Source organism: Elgaria multicarinata, chromosome 8, assembly GCF_023053635.1.
Source record: "Elgaria multicarinata webbii isolate HBS135686 ecotype San Diego chromosome 8, rElgMul1.1.pri, whole genome shotgun sequence".
Taxonomy (NCBI): Eukaryota; Metazoa; Chordata; class Lepidosauria; order Squamata; family Anguidae; genus Elgaria; species Elgaria multicarinata.
Genome location: NC_086178.1, coordinates 3,215,785 through 3,229,169, shown reverse-complemented (window position 1 = coordinate 3,229,169; position 13,385 = coordinate 3,215,785). Strand labels below are relative to the sequence as shown.

The following is a 13,385-nucleotide window of genomic DNA, read 5'->3' as shown; positions in this document are numbered from 1 at the left end:
AAAGCGCTCCTTTTTCTTGGGTAAATTCGGAGGTCCCCAAGGAGCCCATTATGCTGTCTTTCTTAATAATGTTTTGTAATTTTCTATAATCTGGCACTGGGCCCCCTGAGTATTGGATTTCCTGTTCCTCTCCTTTCCTCCAGACCCACCGCAAAATGTCTGGCTGGAGATATAGTAAGGCGTATTTTCCAGGCCGCTCACTTCTAGCTTTCGTTTGGACCCGATTTCAAAGGCTGACCTGCATTATGACCATTGCTTCTCTCCTTGGATTCTTATAACAAACCCGCTAAAGACCAAGCTGCGTGTTGCACACAGCTTATATGGATGCTTTTCTGCTCCCCCCCCACACACACTTTTTAACAGAAAACGATTCCTTAATGAGGGGGGAATACTAGGACTGGTCTCCTCATAGAATCGTAGAATCATAGAATAGCAGAGTTGGAAGGGGCCTACAAGGCTATCGAGTCCAACCCCCTGCTCTATTCAGGAATCCACCCTAAAGCATCCCTGACAGAAGGTTGTCCAGCTGCCTCTTGAAGGCCTCTAGTGTGGGAGAGCCCTCAACCTCCCTGGGTCACTGATTCCATTGTCGTACTGCTCTAACACTCAGGAAGCTTTTCCTGATGTCCAGCTGGATTCTAGCATCCTTTAACTTGAGCCCGTTATTCCGTGTCCTGCACTCTGGGAGGATCGAGAAGAGATCCTGGCCCTCCTCTGGGTGACAACCTTTCAAGTCCTTGAAGAGTGCTATCCTGTCTCCCCTCCATCTTCTCTTCTCCAGGCTAAACATGCCCAGTTCTTTCAGTCTCTCCTCAAAAGGCTTTGTTTCCAGGCCCCTGATCACCCTCGTTGCCCTCCTCTGAACACGCTCCCCTGTCCCCTAGGCAGCGTCTGGGGGACACAGGATTGTTCAGGTTCGAAAGCAGGGCTCTGAGCTCAGAGCCAGAAAACTGCATTTCCTGCCCTGGCCCTTCGCAGCCGGGGCAAATGCGAGCTCGTCTAAGGGTAAAAGGGGGTGCCGGAGGAGAGGGGAGGGGGGACATGGGGCTATTAGCTATCACTAGCTTTCTTCCCCTCCCCAAAACCTCATTGAAAATGCCCATCTAGCTAAAATGGAGAGCATTGGAGGCTTACAAGCACTCCGAGTGGATCCGATAGAATTGTGCCTTCAGGTGACCAAGGAGCTGGAGTAACGCCCCTATGAGGAACGGTTACATTTGGGGGCTTGGAATGTGATAGAACTGTGCATGAAATGAGGATAGGAGAGAAAAACGTCCCCCTTCCTTCATAATCCTAGAACCGTCAGCAATGCCTCCAACCCACAGGCCTTATTGGGACTTATGGACCACCCCCATCCAATCCATGGAGGTTCGGCTTCTTCCAACGGTCCCCCCGCTGCCCAAACCCTACCCCCAGAAGTCTACAGTGGCATTTGGAAGAGGACTGGAATCTCCCTGTTATCTCCTACAAGTGTTCAGAGATAACGGGAATTCCTGTTCGAATGCGCTGCACATTCTTCTATCACGTTTATGGATGTGGCATGGTCAAAACAGCTGGGACATGGGCTCCACAGTTCAAGAAGGACGCAGACAAGCTGGAGCATGTTCAGAGGAGGGCAACCAGGATGATCAGGGGTCTGGAAACAAAGCCCTATGAAGAGAGACTGAAAGAACTGGGCATGTTTAGCCTGGAGAAGAGAAGATGGAGGGGAGACATGAGAGCACTCTTCAAGGACTTGAAAAGTTGTCCTCTGAGGGCCAGGATCTCTTCTCGATCTCCCAGAGTGCAGGACATGGAATAATGGGCTCAAGTTAAATGAAGCCAGATTCTGGCTGGACATCAGGAAAAACTGCCTGACAGTTAGAGCAGTACGACAATGGAACCAGTTACCTAGGGAGGTGGTGGGCTCTCCCACACTAGAGGCCTTCAAGAGGCAGCTGGACAACCCTCTGTCAGGGATGCTTTAGGGTGGATTCCTGCTTTGAGCAGGGGGTTGGACTCGATGGCCTTGTAGGCCCCTTCCAACTCTGCTATTCTATGATTCTATGAAACGTTGGCTGGAGCTCTGGCCAGAGCGTCCTGTTAGAGGAACAGTGCCATCAGGGGTCATCGCCGCACACCCTGGCATCACCCAGGCCACGGAGAGCTGGGCAGGAAGCATCTGCCCATCCCACCCCAACTCAGTTCCCCTCCCCTGTCCTAGAACCTGGGGTGATCTAATAGAGGTCAATGGTGGGATATTCAGGACAGGCAGAAGAGTGGACATCTTCACAAAGCACGTGAAGAATTTATGGAATTCACCTTCAGAACATGGCCTGAGGTATAGTTGGTTTTCAAAGGAGATGATACAGATGTATGGAGGAAGCTGCCTGATGGGAGATTCAGGACAGACAAAAGGCAGAACTTCTTCACACATAACAGCACGGAGTTAAACTATGGAGTTCGGTACGGTATGTGGTGGCATCCACCAACACAGGCGGTTTTCAAAGGGGGTTAGAGTAGACATATTCATGGGGGATAAAGGCTCTCTGGTCATGATGGCTAAATATTGCCTCTGTATCAGAACTGCTGGATGGCAGTTGCTAAGGGAACACAGGTGGGAAATTAGTTTGGTTCACCTTTCAGTGCAAATTTACCAAAAACACATTTCCCAAGTCTAAACACAAACTAGAACATGGTTTGCCATCAGAATTCATGCATTTTTGAAGTTGGCAATGCAGTTCACACACACACACCCCAAAGTGTGCATTTTAAAAAAAAATGGGAGGGTATGTATTTTCAGAAACATGGTTAAAAAAAAAAACCCTCTTGGTCAAAGGGGAAATGCTCATTGAATTTGCCAAAGTGCACACAAAAAACGTATATAGTTGGGGAAATGCAAACAAAAAATGAAGATTTTAAAGAATGTGCATGAAAATGCCTATGAATATTTATGTGGGCTAAAAGAACATTGCAGCCCATTGCAGGACTGGAAAAATGAGAACCTGAGCAAAATTGACCTTGAGAGATTCACCCATCCCTAGAAAGTGCACACGGGTGTTGCTTCTCGTGCATTGGAGGCTGGGCAAATACATCTCCAATATGTAGCTGCGGGGTATTTTCCCCCCTTCTCCTAGAAATCTAGCACTTCAAAGAGAAAGGTCCAGGCCGTCCTTCACCCTGACATGCTAGCTTTCAATGTGAAGGGAGGGGCGATTTCATGTGGTGGCAGTATTCAGAACCTTGGCCTGAGGCCTGAAGTCATACGGTCCAGAAGGAGCTTCACCATTAGATTCTCCCAATCATATAAATTGGTCCAACTACTCAGGGCGAGGGCTCTTTTTTGTCCCAAATCAGATCCTGTTCCTGACATCCTCCAGAGCTTCTGGTAAATCGCCACAGGAGATCTCTTTTTTTCACGCATCCAACAGCTTCTGCTTCGGCCATTATAATTTATAACCACCAATTGGCGATTTTATCACCCGGCTAATAATAATAAAAGAGTCAAGCGTAGTTGGTGCACGCTTCCACCTCCCAGGGTTTTTATGATCTTTTAACGAGCTTAATGAATCTGCCTGTCATTGTTAGAAAGGAGAATGGCTGCATTTTTTCCAGGGGAGGAAGGCCCTCTGCTGTTCTCCTGCAGGTAGCTCCTGAGCAGACGTGCAAAAATCAGACGTGAGATGCACTCCCGACTCGACCATGGATCTATAAATGTTTTTGCCGTTGCTTCTGTAACAAACTGGGCATCGGTGGTGTTCGGGGAGTCCAAAGATAAGAAACCAACCCCCGGAAGGAGACGGAGCTTGGTTGAAGCGTCCAGGATGATCTCACACAGCGGACCCCGTGAAAGCTCTGTGAAATCCAGGAAGACTACAGGAGTTTCCATCCTTTGTTTGACATAAACCCCATCATTTGCTTGTTTGGGGACCTCAGTGGGCCCACAACTGGGAGGTATTCACATAGAACCGATCCCAGATGTATCATAACACATGCAATGCAATGAAACTCTGCTCAACAAGTGGTTGGTGAATTTTAGGGCTGGCTCACACAGGAGCCCATCATCAAGTCTCTGTGAGATCAGAAGTCTCTGGGTGACTGCAACAGCTATTGACTGCAACAGCTGCTACAGTCACTTATGGAGAACCTCCTTCCAGCCCTCTTAACCTCCTCATTCCCTTACCCTCCGGCAGGACGTGTCATTTTTCAGCAAGGAGAGAGGAACAAAGAGGGTGCAACGGAAAGGGAATTGTTATGACATCCTTGCTGCTCTGTGCTGCTGGAGGGAGAGGGTTGTAGTTAACTGTAGCAGCTGTCATAACCCATAGCTGCCACAATCACTTGGAGGCTTCCGGACGTATGTAGGCCCTTTCATCAGCTCCTCTCTGAGCCCGCTTTTATGTATTGGATATTTTGGGGCCAGAAACTATTATTGCCATGAGGAATGGAACGCAGCAAAAAGGGAGGAAGTACGGTAATCATGAGTTTATTGCCTTCACCTATAATTTTACTGAGAGGAGTGTAAAGGAACAGGACAACGAAAACAAAACGGAGAGTGTCTCTTAGCGGTGCTTTTATGCAAGACACCCGCCGTGTGCACGAGCTCCGGTTTTATCTTTTGCCCCGGAGGGAAATTGCTCATCTCCAAATGGGCCATGAAATGAAATCGCACAAAACACGACAAGGACGCTTCAGCAGAAATGGGTCAATTTCCTGTCATTTCCTCTCTCTCTCTCTCTCCCCCCCCCCCCCATAATTGTATGTAAAGTGTGTGGCATCGAAGACGCTGGGAAAACAAGTTTCCATTCTCCTTAGTCCTGTTATTTTAATCCTGTTATGAATGGAAGCAAAAACACAAACAACAGATTCGGAGCTCGGCCTTGCCGGCTGCCTGATAACCGTCCATTTTCAGGGAGTACTTATTATTTCCCAGCCATGCTAAAGAGAAAGCACCGTGGGGGTGGGGGTGGATGCCAGGAGTATTGCTCAGATGGATGCTGAGTGGGGACGGTGGGGCATCAAGCTACACCTGGGGAGACAGATCACACACTCAGAGTTCTATCACTTTTATCGCCGCTTCAAAATAGTGATAGCACAGCTGCGGGAGGAAACCGGGGTCTTATTGGAGTGCCAGAGGGATCCACAGCGGACTCCAGGGACCGCAGGACTGGATGGCACAGAGACTATTCAATTCAATTCAATGTATCTTTATTGGCATAAAACAACCACAAACCATACATAAACATCATGACATCCTCCAGACAAACTAGTACTCTTACATTGTGCAATTCAGCCTGCTAGTATAGTAGACCATACTAACCTCCCTGCTGGCTATTCCGCCATGCCTCTGGGTGTAGCTCCCGGTCTTTGATAGGTCATTACATAATGGGCAAATAATGCAACATTTTCAAGCATTTCCGCCCCACCCTCCCCCCCGCAGATAATAGGGTCCGTAGAGTGTCAGACCCCGCGGATCCTTGACAGTTTAATAAGATCTTTTCCAGATATCTCTGCCGTTGGGATACGTGGAGAGGGCAGTGTAAAAATATATGTTCATGAGTCTCAACGCAACCCCCACTACATAAACATAACCTGGCTGAAGATGGCATGCCTCTGAACCTCCCCGTTAGTAATGCAGAGGGAAGGGCAGGCACAGAGACTAGCTTGGGGACTGCGAGGCTTGAATTCGGGAGACCCGTGTTTCCCAGGAGTTTATTATTATTGCATTTATATCCTGCCCTTTTTCCCCCCTCCAAGGAACCCAAGGCGGCATACCTCCTCCTCCTCCTCCTCCTCCTCCTCCCCCTCCTCCTCCTCCTCCCCCTCCCCCTCCTCCTCCTCCTCCTCCTCCTCTCCATTTTATCCACACAACAACCCTGTGAGGTAGGTTGGGCTGATAGTTTTGTGACTGGCCCAAAGTCACCCAGTGGGTTTCCATGGCCGAGTGGATACTAGAACCCGGATCTCCCGATTCCCAGCCCAACACCTTAGCCACTACACCCCTTGACCAGATACAAAAGAGGGCAGGGCTCCTGCAGTTTTAACTGTTGTGATGAAGAGGGAATTTCACCAGGTGCTGCAGGCATACAAATGACACCTGCTGAAATTCTCTTTTTGTGCAACTGTTAAAGATACAGGAGCCCTGTCCTCCTTTCCATAGGGTCACCCTGCATTAAATGCATAGCATAGAGGTGTTCATCACTTCTACTTTTGTGTAAGCACACAGCACCCCAATCTGTGTGTGTGTGTCCTTCCCACCCAGTCACTTCCCCCCAAAACCTTAATCTGCACCACCGCCACATGTGCAGGCGCTCAGATAAGGAGAGAGTATTCTTTTTTTCTTTTCTTTTTTTTTGCACTCAGAGCAGAAGCGGGGTCCCAATCCAGCCCCTGCTGGTTCCCTAAGTGGCCATGACCCTTGACCACAAATCACTTCAGAGAATCATAGAATAGCAGAGTTGGAAGGGGCCTACAAGGCCATCGAGTCCAACCCCCTGCTCAATGCAGGAATCCACCCGAAAGCATCCCTGACAGATGCTTGTCCAGCTGCCTCTTGAAGGCCTCTAGTGTGGGAGAGCCCACCACCTCCCTAGGTAACTGATTCCATTGTCATACTGCTCTAACAGTCAGGAAGTTTTTCCTGATGTCCAACTGGAATCTGGCTTCCTTTAACTTAAGCCCGTTATTCCGTGTCCTGCACTCTGGGAGGATCGAGAAGAGATCCTGGCCCGCCTCTCTGTGACAACCTTTCAAGTATTTGAAGAGTGCTCTCATGTCTCCCCTCCATCTTCTCTTCTCCAGGCTAAACATGCCCAGTTCTTTCAGTCTCTCTTCAGAGGGCTTTGTTTCCAGACCCCTGATCATCCTGGTTGCCCTCCTCTGAACACGCTCCAGCTTGTCTGTGTCCTTCTTGAATTGTGGAGCCCAGAACTGGACGCAATACTCTAGATGAGGCCTAAACAGGGCCGAATAGAGAGGAACCAGGACCTCACGTGATTTGGAAGCTATACTTCTATTAACGCAGCCCAAAATAGCATTTGCCTTTCTTGCAGCCATATTTGGTGGTTTCCAGGTTTGCATGTGGGGAGGGAAAGGTTCTCCCCCTATTCTACAAAGCTGACCGTGCCTCCCCTAAGGCTCCATTACTGACAGTAAGAGCATGAAACTAAAATATGCCACTATTTTGCCCCGCCCCTTTTTGCCTTTGGTCCCACCTCCTTTGCCTTTGGCCCCACCCACCAATAGATGGGGGCGTCCCTTTTTTGAATGTCCTGGCGAAGAGAAGGCTGAGGGGAGACATGATAGCACTCTTCAAGGCCTTGAATGAGGAGGGCCAGGATTATTATTTCTTTATTTACAATATTTATATACTACTCCCCATTGAAAGTTTCAATGAAAGTTATTGTACAAGATACAATAAAATAAAAACAATAAAACACTTTAAAATAGAGGATCTCTTCTCGATCCTCCCAGAATGCAGGACGTGGAATAACGGGCTCAAGTTACAGGAAGCCAGATTCCGGCTGGAGATCAGGAAAAACTTCCTGACTGTTAGAGCAGTACGACAATGGAATCAGTTGCCTGGTGAGGTTGTGGGCTCTCCCACACTAGAGGCCTTCAAGAGGCAGCTGGACCACCATCTGTCAGGGATGCTTTAGGGTGGATTCCTGCATTGAGCAGGGGGTTGGACTCGATGGCCTTGTAGGCCCCTTCCAACTCTGCTATTCTATGATTCTATGACTAGATGGACCCTTGATCTGATCCAGAAGGGCTCTTATGATGTTCTGGTCCTTAAGGTGTGGCACAAGACTTAGATGGCTTTAAAAGGTAGCACAGAAGTACAGGACATGGAATAATCATGGGCTCAAGTTATGGAAGCCAGATTCCGGCTGGACATCAGGAAAAACTTCCTGACTGTTAGAGCAATATGACAATGGAACCAGGTCCCTAGGGAGGTGGTGGGCTCTCCCACACTAGAGGCCTTCAAGAGGCAGCTGGACAAGCATCTGTCAGGGATGCTTTAGGGTGGATCCCTGCATTGAGCAGGGGGTTCGATGGCCTTAAAGGCCGCTTCCAGCTCAACGGTTCTGTGATTCTTCCTCTCCCAGCCCTGCTGCTGAATATCCTATTGGGGCCCAAGATGGCTGACTTGAAAGGTCGCCCTGGCTGGATTGCCTGAGCAGAGGGCTCTTAAGATCAGCTTGGCTTGTTCCGTCGATTGATCTTTATTGCCCAGTAGATCTTGTGGTGTGCTCTTTGAATTCTTGGCATTGTAGTCCATCACACATCTGGAGGGTGCCAAGTTGGAGAAGGCTGTGGGCGATGGAAAATGGTGTGATATAAGCATAAGAACATCAGAAGAACTATACTGGATTATACCAAGGGTCCATCTAATCCAGCACTCTGTTCCCAGTGGCCAACCAGCTGTCAACAGGAAAGCCACAAGCAGGACACGGGTGCAACAGCACCCTCCCATCCATGTTCCCCAGCAACTTCATTCAATGCCTCTGCTACTGGAGGTTGCACTTAGCCATCAGGGCTAGTAGCCATTGCTCCTCTGGGAATGTATCCAACCCCTTTTAGAGCCATCGATATTGATGGCCAGCACTGCCTTTTGTGGTCGTGAATTCCATAGGGCTTTTATTGTCTAATAATCCATCATGGGAAATTTGCTAGTTTTCTCTCCCTCTTTCCCCCCCCCCCCATTGTGTTCACGTAAAATTGGCCCATCTGTTGGAAGGAGACCCAATGATAACGGGGGTCCTTCATCTGCATCTTCTTTCACATGAGTTTCTGTGTTGTTGCTGCTGTTTTTCTTTGCCAAAACAAGAGAGGACATTTGTTTCTTCTTTAATTAAGAACAAAACAAAAAACCCTGCCATGTCTAATGCTTCTATTGTTGGGTTGGAGATCCTTGTGTTTTTGAACGTTGGCAACGGTGCAATGATGACTGCACTTCATTTGAATGATTCAATTGGGTGATTTTTATTTTTTTATTATTTTTTGGTCCCTGTGAACTAGTGCAGCCTTCAAAAACATGGGGCGGGGCGGGTGGGAGAGGCTGGCATGCACACATCAGGCAGAGAATCATGTTGCACATGTACCCTACTGAGTTTCACAGTGACCTCTCAGAGAAATGTAAGTTCTGCTTTGTTGGTGGGAAAAGGAGGCTTTTCCCGCTGGGTGTCTTTCTCTAGATCACCAAAGATGTGAACATGTATGATGTGCCCAATGTGATGCCATCAAGCAGATGATTGAGGGAAGACATGAGAGCATTCTTCAAATACTTAAAAGGTTGTCACACAGAGGAGGGCAAGAATCTCTTCTTGATCCTCCCAGAGTGCAGGACATGGAATAACGGGCTCAAGTTAAAGGAAGCCAGATTCCGGCTGGACATCAGGAAAAACTTTCTGTTAGAGCAGTACGACAATGGAATCAGTTACCTAGGGAGGTGGTGGGCTCTCCCACACTAGAGGCCTTCAAGAGGCAGCTGGACAACCATCTGTCAGGGATGCTTTAGGGTGGATTCCTGCATTGAGCAGGGGGTTGGACTTGATGGCCTTATAGGCCCCTTATTTATTTATTTATTTATTTATTTATTTATTTAAGGATTTTTATGCCGCCATTCAGCCAAAAAAGGCTCTCACGGCGGCTTACAAAAGTATTTCTTGACAGTCCCTGCCCACAGGCTTACAATCTAAAAGACATGACACAAAAGGAAAGGGGACAGGGAGGGAGGAGGAGGAGGGGGAAAAGGAAAGTTGGCCCCTTCCAACTCTGCTAGTCTATGATTCTATGAAGTGATAGACCGGCCACAGTGAATGGCTTTGTTCAGCTTGGTCAGTCACCAGCTGAGCTGGGCTGCCATATTGGATGGCCATTAGCAATCGTAGGCCCCTTCCAACTCTATTCTATGATTCTAATGGCGTTCTTTTCCTTCTGCCACCACGTACTGGAATCCGTCTGGGGAGGTGAATCGCCCTTGCTGTGGAATTGGCTTTGCTTCCACCGGGATGTCATGGTGGAAACACATTAATCCCTCCAAGATGGAAAGTCCTTCCGACTGCGATCCACGCCAGCATCTCCCCCGAGCAGCAAGCTGTGATCTGACATCTTAACAGCTGTACATGCAGGGCTGGATTGCCTCGTTTCCTGGTCTTCCCCGTGGCGCGTGGTTGGCTCCTCTCTCTCCTTTACCTCACTGGAGGCTCCCGCAAGAATCACGGCATGTAGAATAGTAGCCCATGCAAACACCCCAATCTCAAGCCTTCGTTTCTTAGCAGCGAGGAAAATGCACTCTTCACATGCTCCCAAGAACTCTCAAGCACTCCCAAGCCTGTTTTCCAGAGAGAAAACAGGCTGCAGGAGGGGGGGGGGCTCTCTTCCGGGCATGAAGCCCGGAAAGCAGATCTGTGGGGGTCAGGAAGGTGCCTACAGTGGCCGGGTTCCCCCGTGCGCCTGCCGTTTCCAGACAGGCATTCCAGATCTCCGTTCAAATATTTCTGTTGCTCTGGTTTGTTTTGAAAAGGTACAAGAAGCCCCTGAAGCCAGAAACAGTCTATAAAACGTTGTGCCGGCTAATTATCAGGCTCCTAGAGACATGTGTGGTAGTAATAAGGTTTAAACTTCAGTTACTCCTTACCGCAAGCTGGCTCCAAAAATGCCTCCGGGTAGCAGGGAAAGTTTGGCTATTTTTGTGCTTCTTCGCGGGTGGAAAAACGGGATTGCTGAGCCAGATTGCAGTTGCAGGGAGTGTTGGAGCTGGTGTGTGTGTGTGTGTGTGTGTGTGTGTGTGTGTGTGTGTGTGTAGGTGATTAGAAAGCTTCAGCCTGCCGTCTCCCCTAGCATCCCAGCTGGGCCTGTTTCGCTCTTTGGAGGCCAGACAAAGCCTCTTCATGGGGGTCGAAGCAACTCCCAAGACAAGTTGCCAGACCTGAGCATGTCGTTGCATGGAACAGGAATGCCGGAGCATCCGGATAGAACCCCGGGATTCCAGCGTCAGATCCAGGTCTGGCGGGGGGGGGGGGGTTGCAGGAGCAGAGAATGCAAAGGCTGTCCGCAGCTTGCAGGAGGCAGCAACAGGCAAGTAGGAAGCAGGGCACAAAGTCATTGTGTTGCCCCCTCCCAGCGTCTGGTATTCAAAGGTAGACCAGCTCGGAACCTGGAGTTTCTGTTTAGCTGTCACACCTCACAGCAGCTGATAGGCCAGGGAGGTGCAAATCAGCAACACTCGTGCTCCCCAAAGTGCTCTGAACGCCGTCTCAAAGCTCATTCTGACTCAGGTCTGTGTTAATCTTTTCGCATGACGATCTGTGCTGGTTTCCATGTGTACTTTCCCCAAACATACATATCAATTACGTGCTCTTTTGAAATAAACACGTGTGTGTGTGTGTGTGTGTGTGTGTGTGTGTGTGTGTGTGTTGGGGGTGGACAAAGTCTTGTTGCGAAGACTTTGGAATTGTTGTAGATCGCAAGCTGAATATGAGCCAACAGTGTGATATGGCTGCAAGAAAGGCAAATGCTATTTTGGGCTGCATTAATAGAAGTGTAGCTTCCAAATCGCGTAAGGTACTGGTTCCTCTCTATTCGGCCCTGGTTAGGCCTCATCTAGAGTATTGCGTCCAGTTCTGGGCTCCACAATTCAAGAAGGACGCAGACAAGCTGGAGCGTGTTCAGAGGAGGGCAACCAGGATGATCAGGGGTCTGGAAACAAAGCCCTATGAAGAGAGAATGAAAGAACTGGGCAGGTTTAGCCTGGAGAAGAGAAGATGGAGGGGAGACATGAGAGCATTCTTCAAATCCTTAAAAGGTTGTCACACAGAGGAGGGCCAGGATCTCTTCTCGATCCTCCCAGAGTGCAGGACACGGAATAACGGGCTCAAGTTAAAGGAAGCCAGATTCCAGCTGGACATCAGGAAAAACTTCCTGACTGTTAGAGCAGTACGACAATGGAATCAGTTACCTAGGGAGGTTGTGGCCTCTCCCACACTAGAGGCCTTCAAGAGGCAGCTGGACAACCATCTGTCGGGGATGCTTTAGGGTGGATTCCTGCATTGAGACGGGGGTTGGACTCGATGGCCTTGTAAGCCCCTTCCAACTCTGTTATTCTATGATTCTATGAAGTGGTAGACCGGCCACAGTGAATGGCTTTGTTCAGCTTGGTCAGTCACCAGCTGAGCTGGGCTGCCGTATTGGATGGCCATTAGCAACTGGCCATGTGCATCCTGAAGCACATAGTTAAATTATGTGCATAGTTAAATTATGGAACTCACTACCACAGGATGTAATGATGGCCACTAACTTGGATGACTTTAAAAGGGGGTTGGATAAATTCCTGGAGGTGAAGGCTTTCAATGGCTACTAGCCCTGATGGTTGTGTGCTTCCTCCAGTATCAGAGGCAGTAAGCCTGGGTGCACCAGTTGCTGGGGAACATGGGTTGGTGGTGCTGTTGCACCATATCCTGCAACATATGGTGTTGCATATGTTGCAGGATATATGTGGGTCCCTGGCCAATGGCCGGTTGGCCCCTGTGTGAACAGAGTGCTGGAGTAGGTGGACCCTTGGTCTGATCCAGCATCAGGGCTCTTCTTATGTTCTTAAGGCCTCCACTGCTCAGAGGAGAGAGAGAAACGCCGTGATTCTAATTGAATGGCAGATTTTGAGAGAGTAGACCTGGGACATAGAATCATAGAATCATAGAATAGCAGAGCTGGAAGGGGCCTACAAGGCCATCGAGTCCAACCCCCTGCGCAATGCAGGAATCCATTGAGCAGGGGGTTGGACTCGATGGCCTTGTAGGCCCCTGGTTAGGTTACTTCAGCCTTTCCCTACCTGATGCCCCCCAGATGTGCTGGTCTGCAAATCCCATCATTCCTATGAGAGTTGCAGTCAAACATATTGGAAGGCTGTGCTGCTAAGTTTTTCTTTTTTAAGTATCAGAAGGAAAGAGTCCTTTGCCGGCGTCAATTCTGGCAAGGCCTCCAAGCATTGGCGTGGTTAGTGGCTGGCCATCCGGGCTGGAGGAAATTTCCAGATTGCCTGTAGCTGACCAATTTCCACTGCACTTTCTTGCCACAGAACACTCTGGAGCAGTGCAGCGTTTGCACCAAGCCCATCATGGAACGGATCCTGCGTGCCACCGGCAAGGCCTACCACCCCCACTGCTTCACGTGCGTGATATGCAACCGCAGCCTGGATGGCATCCCTTTCACTGTGGACGCCGGCGGCAACATTCATTGCATCGAAGATTTCCACAGGTGGGTCCGCGTGGATAGGTGCCTCTGCCCCTGCCTGGATCCTCTTCAGGGTCTTGAGGGATGTGAGGAATGATGAGTGCGGCCTGGATGCATGTGTGAGAGAATGATTGTTGGTAGGCCCTGTACACCGCTTCGGTTCCAGATCTGGA

General features: G+C 49.3%; 1 protein-coding gene across 3 annotated transcripts in view; it reads left to right on the top strand.

Moving 5' to 3' along the window:
- LPP (LIM domain containing preferred translocation partner in lipoma) overlaps nucleotides 1–13,385 on the top strand; it is a 378,416-nt gene that overhangs the window by 351,649 nt on the left and 13,382 nt on the right. For all 3 annotated transcript variants that reach the window (XM_063131781.1, XM_063131780.1, XM_063131782.1), the window contains one exon: nucleotides 13,058–13,236. In XM_063131781.1, the coding sequence (XP_062987851.1) occupies nucleotides 13,058–13,236 (179 nt within the window). The remainder of the gene's footprint in view (nucleotides 1–13,057; nucleotides 13,237–13,385) is intronic.